The sequence below is a fragment of the Perognathus longimembris genome, chromosome 10 (genome assembly GCF_023159225.1).
Source record: "Perognathus longimembris pacificus isolate PPM17 chromosome 10, ASM2315922v1, whole genome shotgun sequence".
In the NCBI taxonomy this organism is placed as follows: domain Eukaryota; kingdom Metazoa; phylum Chordata; class Mammalia; order Rodentia; family Heteromyidae; genus Perognathus; species Perognathus longimembris.
The window spans coordinates 32,292,500-32,308,878 of NC_063170.1; the positions used below are offsets into that span (position 1 = coordinate 32,292,500).

Below are 16,379 nucleotides of genomic sequence, written 5' to 3' on the forward strand. Positions count from 1 at the left end.
TATGTGTGCACACATGTGCACGAGCATGTGCCAATACTGAGGCTGGAACTTGAAGCCTGGGTACTACCCTTTAGCATGTCCCCTCAAGGCGACCCACTACCACTTGAGCCACAGCTCCACTTCTAACTTTTTGGTGGTTAATTGGAGATAAAAATCTCACAAACTTTTCTGTCAGGCTGGCTAAAACCCTTAGTCCTCAGATCTCAGCCTCCTGAGTAGCTAGGATTAGAGCTATTAGTCACCAGCTTTGACTTCTCTGGAGCAGCAAAAGGAAACCAGCCCCCTACTCCCCCCAAGGTGGCTGACCTCTGTTCTGAATTCTATACCTCGGTGTTGAAAAACTCCTTCCAGTACCTGGGTGTATGCCTAGGTATCTGATTCTAACCTGTACTTTTCTATTAACTCTCATTTCTTTTCAACTTTAGACACAGACTTCCATGTCACACAATGACAAACACAAATGTTTAGGATATACAGCTGAATTAAATACAAACTTACCTTTTCTGTGAACCAGGGTGTGAATTCAGCGCCTTATGCTTGAGAGGCTTGCTTGGCTGGTGCTCCACCACTCAAACTATGCCTCTGCTTCTGCTTTTTGCTAATTATTTTCTGCCTGTGCTGGTTTCAGATTCTCCAGATACCAGCTTTCTGAGTAAGTAAGTGTGATCATGGAGCCTACTTTACCTTTCCTTTTCTCTCTCTTTCTTTCTTTCTTTCTTTCCTTCCTTCCTTCCTTCCTTCCTTCCTTCCTTCCTTCCTTCCTCCCTCCCTTCCTTCCTTCCTTCCTTCTTTCCTTCCCTCCCTTCCTTCTCCTTCCTTCCTTCCTTCTTTCCTTCCATTCCTTCCTTCCTTCCTTCCTTCCTTCCTTCCTTCCTTCCTTCCTTCCTTCCTTCCTTCCTTCCTTCCTTCCTTCCTTCCTTCCTTCCTTCCTTCCTTCCTTCCTTCCTTCTTCCAGTCCTGGGGCTTGAACTCAGTGCCTGAGTACTGTCCCTGGCTGCTTTTTGCTCAAGGCTAGCACTCTGCCACTTGAGCCACAGCACCACTTCTGGCTTTTCCTATATATGTGGTGGTGAGGAATCAAACTCAGGGCTTCATGTATTCGAGGCAAGCACTCTAACACTAGGCCATATTCCCAGCTCTTTACCTTACTTTTCATACATAGGGTTGTGAGATGCACCTTGCGGAGATGGATTTTCTGGCTATTCCATAAAAGTAGGCAGAGGCCTCTAGGCTGTCATTAGCAAGCATGTATCAACAACGTTTTAAACAAGGTTCAGGGTGCTCTAGGAGGTATGATAGGGCTCTCAAGTGCCAACTGCTTTTTAAGAAGCTGATCTCTCTCTCTCTCTCTCTCTCTCTCTCTCTCTCTCTCTCTCTCTCTCTCTCTCTCTCTCTCTCTCTCTCTCTCTCTCTCTCTCTCTCTCCTTTTGTGCCAGGACTGTGGCTTAAACTCAGAACTTCATGCTCTCGCTTAGCTTTTTTCTACTAAGGTTAGCACTGTACTATGAGCCACATCTCCACTTTTTTTTTTTTTTGCTGGTTAGTTGGAGATAAGAGACTCATAGAGGAGCTGGGGATATGGCCTAGTGGCAAGAGTGCTTGCCTCATATACATGAGGCCCTGGGTTCAATTCCCCAGCACCACATATACAGAAAATGGACAGAGTGGTGCTGTGGCTCAAGTGGCAGAGTGCTAGCCTTGAGCAAAAAAGAAGTCAGGGACAGTGCTCAGGCACTGAGTCCAAGCCCCAGGACTGGCAAAAAAAAAACACAAAAGACTCATAGACTTTCTGCCTGGGGTAGCTTCAAATCATATCTCAGCCTCCTGAGTAGCTAGGATTACAGGCATGAGCTATGAGTGCCTGGCAGAAAAAGCTGACACTTTGGTCCACAGTTCCTCATTTGAGAAAGAAAAGAGTCTACATGAGCCATCTGCTAATCACTACTACAAATCCAAAGCCTAGCACTTGGAGAAAAATTTGATTAAGCATCCTTGGGACTACTTGAGCATAGATGATGGTTATTTTGGTATGCTTATGACATCTTAAGCTTTTTTTCTTTTTAGTAATGGAATATTTTTTATTAGCATATAGGAATTGTACAAAGAAATTTGTGACATGTCCATACACACATATAATGAACGTGGTATTGTTCCATACCTTAACTATGAACGAACCCAATGCAAATTCTGCAGCAATTTTAAATTTGAATTGCTATTGTAAATTTCTGGACATCCTCAATACTTGAATATAAGAACTTGTGCAAAGGAAAAGCATGTATTTTATAAGCAAATATAACGAAGATGCAATGTCTTAAATATTTTAAGTTGGTTAAAAAAAAAGTGCCTATAAGTTGTGTGCTGGTACCTCGTGCCTACAGTCTTACCTATTCAAATGTCAGAGATCTGAGAATTTTGGTTTGGAGCAAGCCCAGGCAGACAAATCAATGAGTCATCAGAGTGGAGGTGTGGCTCAAGTGGTAGAGTGTCAGCCTTAAGTAAAAAAGCTATAGGAGAGCACCCAGGACCTAGGCTCAAGCCCTAGTACTAGAAAAAAAGAAATAACGAAGGTAAGAAAGAAAAAGAGAAAGGGAGGGAGGAAGGAAGGGGAAGGAAGGAAAAAGAGAAAGAGAGAAGAAAGAGCAAGAACATTTAAAGTGCTTTGATCAAATTCACCCCCTCTATTACTCTCTTATTCCTCTTTTACCCTAATAGTGAGAATTTAATAAGAACAGTAAATACTCAATCTTTCTTTTTTCTGATACCCTTTGTTCCCTATGGCCTGGGCACTGTCCCTGAGTTTTTTTACTCAAGGCTAGCACTCTACCACTTGAGACAGCTTTACTTCTGTCATTTTTGGTGCTTAACTGGAGGTAAGTCTCACAAACTTTCTTGCTCAGACTGGCTTTGCACTGTGATCCTCAGATCTCAGCCTCCTAAGTTCCTAGGTTTTTACAGGTGTGAGCTACCAGCACCCAGCACTCGGCTTCAATCTTTTATTTTGGACTGGTACTGGTGGACTTGAAATCAGATCGTATGGGGCTAGGGATATGGCCTAGTGGCAAGAGAGCTTGCCTCGTATACATGAAACCCTGGGTTCGATTCCCCAGTACCACGTATACAGAAAACGGCCAGAAGTGGCGCTGTGGCTCAAGTGGCAGAGTGCTATCCTTGAGCAAAAAGAAGCCAGGGACAGTGCTCAGGCCCTGAGTCCAAGCCCCAGGACTGGCCAAAAAAAAAAAAAAAAAAAAAAGAAATCAGATCATATTCTCAGTAGTTTTTTTTTTTGTTGTTGTTGTTTTATCATGGATGGCTCTACCACTTGAGCCACACCTTTAGTTTAGCTATTTGCTTGTTAATTGTTGATAATAGTTTCAAGGACTTTTTGTCTGTACTGGCTCTAAACCTCCATCCTCAGATCTCAGCTTCCTGAGTTACTAGGATTACAGCCGTAAAACCACCAAACTCTGACTCTTTGAATTTTTTTCCATTGACTGTGTGGCTGATGACAAGCAAGCTGTATCCTCTTCCTTTGTCTTTTGACTTTCTATCCTGATAATTCCAGGTTCCCACCTTCCTCCATTTTGTATCACTTCTGAGTGTCCCGTCGTGATTATTTGATGTATGTTCATTACTATGTATGTTAGTTACTAACAAAATATAATGAATTTTTATGAATGGGGAGAACAGTAAGATGCTTTTATCAGGCACGATTAACATTTATGTATCTCACAGGTGATTTTAACCTTGCTGACCCTGAGGAGAAACCCAATGGGTCTATTAAAGTGCAACTGGACTGGACCACTCATTACCACCCCCCTGAGGACTACCTGACAACAGAAGCTGACAGAGAGGAGAATGACAGCAAGGACAACTCAGATAGCTCATCCACAGAGGAAAAGCCTGCTTTTCTCCCCCAGGTAGAAGATTTCTGATAATTCTATAGTGCAGTTTTGGAGGGGAAAGTACTAAAAGTAAAAGAAAAGAGGTGTTTTGTTTTTTTTAATGTCATGTGTACTGCAAATTTGATCTGGAAGCTACTGATATAGTAAAACTCCGAGTTTTACTGTGGAGGAAAGAGACTGCCTCTCAGGTCATGGAAGTAGAAAGAAATGAAAGCTAATGCCAGTTCACAGGTCCCTGGGGTGTCAAGGTTGTTAAAATACTTTTTTTCTTTTTTGGTGGTGGTACTGTGGTTTAAACTTAGAGCCACAAAACGCTTTCTAGTTGTTTGCTCAGCTGGAGCTCTACTACTTGAGTCACATCTCCAGACCTAATTTTTGCTAGTTGAGTAGAAATGGAATCTTGCGGTCTTTTCCGCCTGGGATAACTTTGAACTGTCATCCTCCGGGTCTCAGCCTCCTGAGTAGTTAAGATTATAGGTGTGAGCTACTGGTGCCCAGCTAATCTATCATTTTTTCAGGTTGTCTCTTATTCCTCTAATCAGGATCAGTTGGAGTCTGCTGAGATTCCTATTGAAGCTGACCAAACAAAGCGAAAACTTCCTCAGGTGGAAGACAGAAAGGAGAAAGAACATCAAGTTGCAAGCTATTCAAGAAGAAAACATGGCAAAAGAATAGGTGCCCAAGGAAAAAATCGAATGGAGTATCTGAGCCGGAACATCTTAAATGGCAATACCCTGCAGGTAAGGCTTCCAGGGTTGAAACAGACGATGTGCAAGATATACAATAATGATAGCTATTTGTAGTTAACAAAATTTGACCCATTTTATTTCAATGTACCTTAATGCAGCAAATTATATACTCTATAATTTATGCTTAAAACATAAGAATTTTTTCCTCTGGTACTGAGGCTTGAATTCAAGGCCTCACACTCCTGTTTAGCCTTTTTATTCACGCCTAGCACTCTACCACTTGACCTGATAACCTGCCATTATCAGAACTAGCTCAACCTGATATTGTCAGAATCAGCTTGCAAGTAATTTTTGAGAAATTGTAACCATTGGAGTAAGCCAAAATTCAAAACATCTGTGCTCCATCTAGAATTTATACCTGGAACTCAGGTACTAAAGGATTGGACTCCTGTCCACAGGGGCTCACACTTGGGAGTAGGATCTCCTCTGGGTCTACCCAGCACAATAAAACCAAATTCTCCAACTCTCCTAGTGCTGCTTGTTTCTTCCTGGAGTATTTTCCACAACAAAACCACACATGTTCTTCTTTTTTTTTTTTTTCCCTGTCCTGGGCCTTGGACTCAGGGCCTGAGCACTGTCCCTGGCTTCCTTTTGCTCAAGGCTAGCACTCTAGCTCTTAAGCCACAGTGCCACTTCTGGCTTTTTTTACATGTAGTCCTGAGGAATTGAACCCAGGGCTTTGTGTATGTGAGGCAAGCACTCTACCACTAGGCCATATTTCCTGGCCCCTGCAGCCAGCATTTTTTTTTCTTGCCAGTCCAGGGGCTTGGACTCAGGGCCTGAGCACTGTCCTTGGCTTCTTTTTGCTCAAGGCTAGCACTCTGCCACTTGAGCCACAGCGCCACTTCCAGCCTTTTTCTATATATGTGGTGCTGGGGAATTGAACCCAGGGCTTCATGTATACAAGGCAAGCACTCTTGCTACTAGGCCATATTCCCAGCCCTTGCAGCCAACTTTTAAGAGCAATACATTTTAAAAATTAAAGAGAGCTGGCTCTGAGAGTGAAAGAACAATGAGAGACGATGGAGATAATGCTACTTATGTGCTGTATGGTGGTTGTTTGTGTTCTGTAGCAGGTGAACTACACAGAATGGAAGTTCTCAGGACTGCCAACTGAGGATGGTTTAAAAATATACTCAGAGGAAACAGAACCAGAAGATGAAGAGGAAGGTGAAGAGGAAGGTGAAGAGGAAGGTGAAGAGGAAGATGCAGAGGAAGAAGCAGAGGCAGAGGTGGAAGCAGAGGCAGAGGCAGAAGAAGAGGCAGAAGAAGAGGCAGAAGAAGAGGCAGAAGAAGAGGCAGAAGAAGAGGCGGAGGCGGAGGTGGAAGCGGAGGCGGAGGCAGAGGCAGAAGCAGAGGCAGAAGCAGAGGTAGTGGCAGAAGAGGCAGTGGAAGAGGAAGGGACATTATCTGAATCAATACTGGAAGGAAATGACCCCCAATATCCTATAAATGGTATTGTCTTCCTAAAATCTCTTTTTTCTATTTATTTAATTGTTTTGATGGGACCTTTCTTGTGTTATAAGTGTGAAAGTTAGGCTAACCAGTGCTGCAATCCTCAAGTGACTTCCTATGTAGTTATAGCTAGCTGTCCATTGTGGTCACCTATAACTAGAAATAGGGAAAATGTTAATTTGCTTCAGGGCCTTATAAATTATGGTTACAAGGTAATAGGAGCAGGGTGATAGTCTCATTTGTCAGGCTAATTCAAATTTCTTTTAAGTTCAAGCATTATCTTAGTGGTAGAATGAAAACAGAGATGATTTCAAGTTATCCTAATGTCAAACTAGGTAATTCAGACCAACTCTCCCTTCAATGGCAATTAAGGAACTAGAGAGAGAGAAAGAGAGAGAGAGAGAGAGAGAGAGAGTGAGAGAGAGAGAGAGAGAGAGAGAGTGTGTGTGTGTGTGTGTGTGTGTGTGTGTGTGTGTGTGTGTGTACTGAGGCTTCAACTCAGGGGTTGGGTGCTGTCCGTTTGCTATTTGTGCTCAAGGATGGGGCTCTACCACTTGAGCCACATCTCCTTCTTTGGCCTTTTACTGGTTAACTGGAGATAGGGATCTAACAGACTTTCTTGCCTGAGCTGGCCTTGAACCGTGATCCTCAGAGTTTAGCTTCCTGAGTAGTTTAGAGTACAGACATGAGCCAATAGTCCTCAGCTGTATTCTTTTGGTTGAGGAAGTCCTCATGGGATATACTTCAGCTTTAAGGGAGGAAACATAGAGCCCAATACTCAGTAACAGTGCAGAGGTCATGCTGTAAGAAGAGCCATGTGGATGGAAGATACTGTTTGAGGCAATCTTTGGAAAATACAGTTGCCACGCTCAGTTGTACTCCTTTTCCTCAGCTTGGTCATTTTCTTTCTTTCTTTCTTTCTTTCTTTCCTTCTTTCTTTCTTTCTTTCTTTCTTTCTTTCTTTCCTTTCTTTCTTTCTTTTCTTTCTTTCTTTCTTTCCTCTTTCTTTCTTTCTTTTCTCTCTCTCTCTCTCTCTTTCTCTCTCTTTCTCCTTTTTCTTCTTCCTCTTCCTCCTCCTCCTCTTTTTTGTGGATCTTGAACTCTGGGCCCAGCACTGTCCCTGAGCTCTTCAGCTCAAGGCTAGTGCTCTACCACTTGAGCCACAGTGCGACTTCTGGTTTTCTGGTGGTTAATTGGAGAAAAGACTATCACAGTTTCCTGCTCAAGCTGGCTTTGAACCATGATCCCCAGATCTCAGCCTCCTGAGTAGCTAGGATTACAGACGTGAGCACTGGCGCCCAGCAGCTTGGTCATTTTCTTTCCCTCCCGCGTCTGGAGATCAGGCAGCCTTTGTGCCTGCCCCCTTCCTCTCTCCTTCCCACCTTCCCCACTTCCTGGCCTTTATTTCTGTCTTCTGTATGGTCCCCTCCTTCCCTCCCTCAATCTCTCTCTCTCCTTCCTCATTTCTTTTTTTTTTTTTCTTTGCCAGTCCTGGGCTTGGACTCAGGGCCTGAGCACTGTCCCCGGCTTCTTCCCGCTCAAGGCTAGCACTCTGCCACCTGAGCCACAGCGCCCCTTCTGGCCGTTTTCCATATATGTGGTGCTGGGGAATCGAACCCAGGGCTTCATGTATATGAGGCAAGCACTCTTGCCACTAGGCCATATTCCCAGCCCCTCCTTCCTCATTTCTTCTGTTATTCTTTCATTTTCTTTTTTTTAGAAATGAATCCTGTGTTGGCAAGTTTTGCGTAAGTGAATCATTTGACCATTCAGGTTTGGTTCTTAGAGAATAGAAACTGAGATCTAGTGATCAGATAGGAGACCTGGGTGCCTGGCTCTTGTGGGCTAAACAGAATGCCTTGAGAGTTCAGTAATGCAGCCTCTTCTCTAGCAGATCAAGAATCCTTTGAACAAACTTCTGAAGTCAGCGAACAAGCAACAGACAGTGATGACATCGTAGTGGCACCTATATCTGAGAAGTGTCCTAAGCCAGTAAGTACCTGAGAAAGATTGTTGCATAGGAGACAAGACAGTGAATAATGACAGCACACTCAATGGCCACACATATGGTCATATGGTTAAGGCAGAGCAGCAGGTTCTGAGTGCTGGCACCAAAAACAAAAAAACAAAAAAACAAAAAAACAAAAAAAAAACAACCAGAGCCAGGTGGCAGTGGCTCACACCTGTAATCCAAGATACTCAGGAGGCTGAGATCTGAGGATTGCGGTTGGGAGGCAGCCCAGGCAAGAAAGTCTGTGAGACTCTTCTCTCCAACTAAGCAGCCAAAGCCAGAAGCAGAGCTGTGGCTCAAGTGGTAGAATGCTAGCCTTGGGCAAAAAAAAGCACAGAGACAGTGCCAGGCCATGAGTTCAAGCCCTAGGCCTGGCAAACAAACAAACAAATAATTTTAAAAAAACTTTATTTCTAAGGTTTCCACGCCCATGAGATGTACATTTTTTTGGGTTGTCTTTTTTCAGTACTGGGGTTTGACCCTAGGGCCTTCCTTTACTTGGTGGGCAAGCTTTCTACCAAGTTCTACCAATCCTAGTTGTTTTGCTTTTTTTTTTTAATTTAATTTATTTATTAATTGAACACAAAAATTTTTTTGACAAGGTGTTGTGCAAAAAGGGTACAGTTACATAGTACGGCAGTGTGTACATTTCTTGTGATATCTTACACCCTGTTTTTCTTTCCCTTCTCTAGGTCAGGTAGACATATATACAATATACAATTTATCAAGAACATATACAGTAGCCACGTGGCCAAGCCCAAGAAAATTCGCCTAGGGCTTTAAATGAAATGTTGATATGTTGACAGTAGACTTATATGAACGTACATACATAGCTTTTGAGCTATTGTATTCCACTGTCGCTGCCCCAATCCTGTGGGAAATACCATTTGACAAGCAGTTTTTGGTTTCACAAACCTGGTCTCTACTATCTCTCCGTCTCCCTTTCTTAACAGTCATATATCAGGAAGATCATGCCCCTTTGTTTTCTGTGTTCTAGGTTTGTCTCGCTCAACATTATTTGTTCGAGTTCTGACCATTTCCCTGCTAATAACAATATTTCACCATTCCTAATCGCTATGTAGTATTCCATTGTGTATAGGAACCATATTTTTTGGATCCATTCATCTGTGGAGGGGCATCTGGGTTGTTTCCATATTTTGGCTATTGTGAATTGTGCCGCGATAAACATGCAAGTACAAATGTCTTTTTGATATCTTGGGGTTTGCTGTTTAGGATAGATGCCTAGGAGTGGTATGGCTGGGTCATAGGGTAGGTCTATATAGAGCTTTTTGAGAAACCTCCATACTGTTCTCCAAAGTAGTTGTACTAATTTGCACTCCCACCAACAATGGAGAATGGTTCCTCTTTCCCCGCACCCCCTCCAGCATTTGTTGTTGCTGGAGTTCAGAGTATAGGCCATTCTAACTGGAGTGAGGTGGTATCTCAGGGTTGTTTTTATTTGCATTTCCTTTACTACCAGGGATGTTAAACATTTCCTCATATGTTTCTTTGCCATTTTTATATCTTCTCTTGTGAAGTCTCTCTTTAGCTCCTTTGCCCATTTCCTAATTGGTTTATTGGGCTTGGAGGGGCTTAGTTTTTTGAGTTCTCTGTAGATGACCGATATTAGGCCTTTGTCTGTTGCTGTGCTGGTAAAGATCCTTTCCCATATGGTTGGCTGTCTTTCTGTTTTGGTGGCTATGTCCTTAGCTGTGCAGAAACTTTTTAATTTGTAGTAGTCCCATTTGTCAAGTCTCTCCCCTATTTCTTGTGCCCCTGGGACTATATTCAGGAAGTTCCTTCCTGTGCCTATAAGTTCTAGCATCTTTCCTACTCTGTCCTTCAGTAGTTTCAAGGATTCAGGTCTGATATTGAGGTCCTTGATCCATTTTGAGTTGATCTTGGTGCATGGTGATAGGCTTGGGTCTACTTTGAGTTTTCTGCATATGGCTGCCCAGTTCTCCCAGCACCAGTAGTTGAAGAGGCTATGTTTATTCCATTGTATGTCTTTAGCTCCTTTGTCGAATATCAGCTGGCTGTGAGAGTGCGGTTGTATTTCTGGATCTTTAATTCTAATCCATTGGTCTTCTGATCTGTTTTTATACCAATACCAGGCTGTTTTTGTTATGATGGCCCTGTAGTAGAGCTTGAAGTCTGGTATTGTGATACCTCCTGCACTGGTTTTTTTTGCCTAGAATTGCTTTGGCTATTCTAGGTCTTTTGCTGTTCCATATGAATTTATGGATTGCTTTCTCTATTTCAGTGAAAAATGTGACTGGGATTTTGACAGGGATTGCATTGAATTTGTATAACAATTTGGTTAATATGGCCATTTTCACTATATTGATTCTGCCTACCCATGAGCATGGGAGGTCTTTCCATCTCCTTGTGTCTTCTTTGATTTCCCTTATTAGATTTTTATAGTTTTCATTAAATAGGTTCATCACGTCCTTGGTTAAGTTGATCCCTAGGTACTTTATTCTTTTTTTGGCTACTGTAAATGGAATTGTTTCCATAATTTCCTTTTCTGTTTGTCTATTGCTGGTGTACAGAAAAGCTGCTGATTTTTGTGGATTGATTTTGTATCCTGCTACTTTGCCAAAATGGTTTATTAGGTGTAGGAGTTTGGGGACTGAGTTTTTTGGGTCCTTCAGATATAAGATCCTGTCGTCTGTGAATAGGGATAACTTGATTTCTTCCTTGCCAATGTGGATGCCTTTGATGTCCTCCTCTTGCCTTATTGCTATAGCTAGGGATTCCAGCACTATGTTGAAAAGAAGTGGGGAGAGTGGGCATCCTTGTCTTGTTCCTGAGTTTAGGGGGAATGATTTAAGTTTCTCTCCATTTAATATGATGGTAGCACTTGGTCTGTTGTATATGGCTTTTATTGTTTTGATGAATGTTCCATCTATTCCTGTTCTCTCCAAAGCTTTTAATAAGTATGGATGCTGTATTTTGTCAAAGGCTTTTTGGGCATCAACTGAGATAACAATGTGATTCTTGATTTTAGTTCTGTTTATGTGGTGAATTACGTTGATTGATTTACGGATGTTGAACCATCCTTGTGACTGTGGGATGAAGCCTACTTGGTCATGATGTATAATTTTCTTGATCAGTTTCTGGATCCTGTTAGCTAATATTTTATTGAGGAGCTTTGCGTCTGTGTTCATTAGTGATATTGGTCTGTAGTTCTCTTTTTTTGTTGGGTCTTTGCCTGGTTTGGGAATGAGTATGATATTAGCTTCATAGAATGAGTTTGGGATTTCTCCCTCCGTTTCTATTTCACGGAAGAGTTTGAGGAGTATTGGTATTAGCTCCTCACTAAAGGTTATGTAGAATTCGTTGGTGAATCTATCTGGGCCTGGGCTTTTCTTTGTTGGGAGGTTCTTGATTACCTCCTGTATCTCACTGTAAGTTATTGGTTTATTTAGTTGATTTATTTCTTCTTGGTTCAGTTTGGGCAGTTTATACTTCTCTAAGAATTGATCCATTTCTGTAAAATTATTGTTTTTTTACTGAATAGAGGTTCTGGAAATAGCTCCTTATGATTGTTTGAATATCGTGTGTACTTGTTTTAATTTTTCCGGTGGAGTCCCTGATTTTATGTATATGAATCTCTTCTCTTCTTTTTTTTTGTAAGTTTTGCGAGGGGTCTGTCAATTTTATTTATTTTCTCAAAGAACCAGCTTTTAGTCTTATTTATTTGTTGAATGGTCTTTCTATTTTCCATCAGATTTATCTCTTCTTTAATCTTTGTGATCTCTCTCCTCCTAGTCATTTTAGATTCGGTCATTTCTTGTTTCTCCAGTTGTTTTAGTTTCATCATGAAGTTATTCACTTGCTCTGCTTCCATTCTTTTTTTTTTTTTTTTTTGGCCAGTTCTGGGGCTTTGACTCAGGGCCTGAGCACTGTCCCTGGCTTCTTTTTGCTCAAGGCTAGCACTCTGCCACTTGAGCCACAGCGCCACTTCTGGCCGTTTTCTGTATATGTGGTGCTGGGGAATTGAACCCAGGGCCTCATGTATATGAGGCAAGCACTCTTGCCATTAGGCCATATCCCCAGCCCAGCTTCCATTCTTTTAATGTGAGTGCTGAGGGCAATGATCTTGCCCCTCAGTACTGCCTTAGCTGTGTCCCATAGGTTTCTTTGTGATGTATTTTCATTGTCATTGTGGCTTATCAATTTGTTGATTTCATCTTTAATTTGGTCTGTGGCCCATGTGTTGGATAGCAGCGTGGCGTTTAGCCTCCAAGAATGTGTATAGCCTCTGTGGTAACCGTTGTTATTGAGGGTTACCTTTAATCCACTGTGATCAGATATAATACATGGGATGATGTCAATACTTTTGTATTTGCTGAGGTTCTTTGTGTGGGCTATGACATGGTCTATTTTGGAGTATGATCGATGTGCTGCTGAGAAGAAGGTGTATTGGGTCTCTGAAGGGTGGAAGATTCTGTATAGGTCTGTCAGATACATTTGGGATATGGTGTTACTTAGGTCCTCAGCTCCCTTGCTGATCCTCTGGGTGTTGGATCTGTCTCTTGGAGAGAGTGGGGTATTTAGGTCTCCCACTATGTGTTTGCGTCTATCTTGTTCTGTAATTCTGTGAGAATTTGCTTGACATATGTGGAGCCTCTTTTGTTCGGTGAGTATACATTTATCACCATGATGTCTTGATTCTGGATTTTTCCTTGTATTAAAATGTAGTGTCCTTCTTTGTCTTTTTGAGTTGATTTTAATGAAAAGTCCAGCTTGTCTGAGATCAGGATGGCTACACCTGCCGTTTTAGTAGGTGCGTTTGCTTGGAAGCTCTTGCTCCATCCTTTCATTCGGAGCCTGTTTTTTTTTTTTTTTTTTTTTTTTTTTTTTTTTTTTTTTGGCCAGTCCTGGGGCTTGGACTCAGGGCCTGAGCACTGTCCCTGGCTTCTTCTTGCTCAAGGCTAGCACTCTGCCACTTGAGCCACAGTGCCACTTCTAGCCATTTTCTGTATATGTGGTGCTGGGGAATCGAACCCAGGGCCTCAGGTATACGAGGCAAGCACTCTTGCCACTAGGCCATATCCCCAGCCCTTGGAGCCTGTTTTTAACCCTTGTTGTAAGGTGGGTCTCTTGTAGACAACAGATGCCAACTTTTTGTTTGCGCATCCATTCTGCCAGTCTGCTCCTCTTCATCAGAGAGTTTATACCATTTATATTCAAAGAGATCAAGGATAAGAGTGTTTTTTCTCCTTCCATTTTCTTGTTGGGCTGTTTTTTCCTCTTTATTTTTTCTTTTTTTTCCTTGTCTTTAGTGAGCTTCTCTTTCTGTTTCTGTTTCTGTCTGTGTGTCCTGTACGATCTCTGTTGCTTGGGATTCCCCTCTTAGAATTCGCTGTAGGGCTGGTTTTTTATTTGCATACTCCTTTAGATCCTCTTTGCTATGGAAAGATCTGGTTTTCCCTTTGAATGTGAACTCCAATTTCGCTGGATATTTAATCCTAGCTTGCATATTGTTGGCCTGTAGAACTTGGTGTTCTTCCACTCACTTCACGCTTGGTAGGTTTGTGTGGAGAGGTCTGCTGTTATTTGGATCCTCTTCCCATTGTAGAAAATTTCTTTCTTTGTTTTGGCTGCATTCAGAATTTGCTCTTTATTCTTGAGATCTGAAGTCTTGAATATTATGTGCCTTGGGGTGGCTTTTCTGGGGTCTGGTCTGCCAGGTGTCCTATAGGCTTCGGTTACCTGGATGGGGGTCCCTTGTGAGATTGGGGAAGTTTTCTGCAATAACTTTATTGAAAATATGATGAAGCCCTTTGCTCTGGTACTCAGCTCCTTCTTCTATTCCAATTTTGCACAGATTATATCTCTTGTCTTTGTCCATTAGTTCCTGGATTAGTCTGCCCTGAAGCTTCACCGTTTCTTGGAGTGTGGTAATTTTCTGGTTGTTGTCGGCTGCTTCATCGTCCAAGCGAGAGATTCTGCGTTCCATATAGTCAATTCTTTGTGCTGTGGATTCAATTGCAGAGTTTATGGATGTCAGAGAGCTAGTTATGGTTGTCGGATCAGCTCTGATCGTGGAAATTTCTTCCTTTTAAAGAGTTATATTTTAAATCTATTTTTTCATGCATTTCACTTCTCAGGATGTTAAGGTCTTCTTTAAGGGAGGTTTGCATTGTATCCATTTTGCTAACATTTCTTTCTTGGCTTCCTGGATGTCCTTCAAGACTTCCACTCTAAACTCCTGGAATTGCTTTCTGATCTTGTTTCTTACGCTTTCCATCATTTCTGTTAACATGGCCTCATTTGCTTTTTTATTCTCCATCTCCTCTTCAGTCATGCTGCTTTTTGGAGCTGGCGAGTTGGCTTGCCCTTTGATGAACTGTGTTATATTTCTTTGTGATTTGCACATCTGGAGATCTGTGGGTGGCTTCCCTGGTTTGGTTTTGTGCTGGTTCCCGCTGGTCCATCAGTGGGAGCCTTGTGCCCTGGTGTCCTGGCTCTGGGTTTGGGTTTGGCTGTTGGACCTTGCTTCCCAATGGGTGAGCGTGACCTTCTTGGTTGTTGCTGAGGTGGTCACTGTCCCTGCACTTGGAGGCTGGTAGGTTCTGAGTCTTTCTCTGCAGGACAGTGTCCTGCCGCTGTTCTGTGCTGACCCTCCCGTGCCCCTGTTGGGGCTTTGTTGGTCGCTTATTCAGCATGGCGTGGAGGCTTATCTCTTCTTTGGTTCTTTTTTCCACTCTGTATCTTGGTCAGAGGAGTTCACCTTTCAGGCAGTTCTTCTTCCTATGTGGACTGCTCCGGGGCCAGTGTTGTTGGGGTGCGGCCCACCCACTTGTGCGAAATGCTCCAAACTGAGTGGGCAAGGGCCGATGGAGAGCTCTGCCCTCCTGTGTAGGCTCGCCTACCAGAGCGGGCGCTGCTGCTGTGGCCCTGCCCACCTGAGTGGGGTACACCTACCAGAGCGGGCGCTGTCGCCGGGGGCCCCACCCACCTGTGCGTTGTGCGCCCACTACCATAGGCACTGTCGCTATGGCCCCGTCCACCTGAGCAGGGTACGCCTACCAGAGCGAGCCTCGGGTTGTTGGGTTGTGCTTGCGCCCTCCCGCGAGTCCGCTGTGGGGGGCGGTATGTGTGGGGCCCAGTGGGATCGACTGTCCGGGCGTGGGTTAGCGCCCTCAGACTGTGCCTCCGCTGCGAGGGGGGGCGCATGATCAGGCCCAGGTGTCTCTGCTGTGCTGGTATTGCCCACCAGCGCCTGTGATTTTAGTTGTAAAGGTCCGTGAGGTCCAGGCGCCTTGGGTGGGGCTTGCACTGCCGGCTGTCCCCCGGCGCCTGTTGGGAAGGGGGCAGGGCCGATTCGGCCAATTCTGGCTCCTGGGCGGCCTTGGGGCTGTTCCGCCCTTCCCCTGCTAAACTCCTGTGACTTCCCAGCACCTGATGGGAGCTTCCCACCTGGCTTGGGGGTTCTTTGTTCCCTCGGGGTGGGGAGGGGGAGGGAGGGAGATCTAGCTTCTTTGTAGGGTTTGGGTCTCTGATAGCTGGTCTCCCATTGGGCGAGAGGGTAATGGGGGACTCACTGGTCCTGGATTGTGTGTGTGTCCCGCACCACCATTGGTCCTTCGGGTGTGGCGAAAGGTCGTGGTGGCATCCCCGGCTCTCCTCTTCTGCACCGCTGGGTTCCCCAGCCACTTACATCCGTTCCCAGTGTGGACCCGAACTTCCCGTCGCCACCGTGGCCGTATGTCTTGGTCTGCACTCTCCCTGATGTCCGTGGAGTCCCGCTGTCTGGACTCAGCGGTCCCAGCAGTCGGTCTGCCGATCGCCGGGTCCCCTTTCCCAGCCTGGCCCTATTCGGGCCAGGGTCGGCTGGTGGGGGGAGGGTGCCTCGTAGATTCTCCGGCTCCGTGTAGGTTTTCAGCTCTTCTTTTTTTGCTCCTTTTTGTTTTCCTGCGTTTCTCCACTGCTTCTGGCTGCTGGTTTGGCTGGGTTCTTGATGGGGTGTTGGGTGCTGGAGTTCCCAGCTTGCTATTCAGTTGGAGTGAGTCGGGGTACCTCCCTACTGTGGTGGCGCCATCTTCCCTCTTTCAGTTGTTTTGCTTTTAGTGTGTTGTTGTTTTTTTAATATAGTCTCACTATTGTCCAGGTTGGCCTCAAACTACAATCCCACCTCTCCCTCTAAAGGCTACAACCTCACACTCAGCTTCCTTTCTTCTTTCCTTCATTCCTTCCTCCCCTTTCTCCCTTATTCCCTTCTCCCTTCCTCCCCTTCTTCCCTTCTTCCCC

The 16,379-nt window shown here is 44.1% G+C and overlaps 1 protein-coding gene across 1 annotated transcript in view; it reads left to right on the forward strand.

Annotated features, from left to right (window-relative positions):
* Window positions 1-16,379, forward strand: part of Rpgrip1 (RPGR interacting protein 1) — a 38,348-nt gene that overhangs the window by 9,553 nt on the left and 12,416 nt on the right. Inside the window, 5 exon segments of the mRNA XM_048354766.1 lie at window positions 3,733-3,917; window positions 4,445-4,642; window positions 5,725-5,821; window positions 5,894-6,106; window positions 8,001-8,098. Coding sequence (XP_048210723.1) covers window positions 3,733-3,917; window positions 4,445-4,642; window positions 5,725-5,821; window positions 5,894-6,106; window positions 8,001-8,098 — 791 coding nt within the window.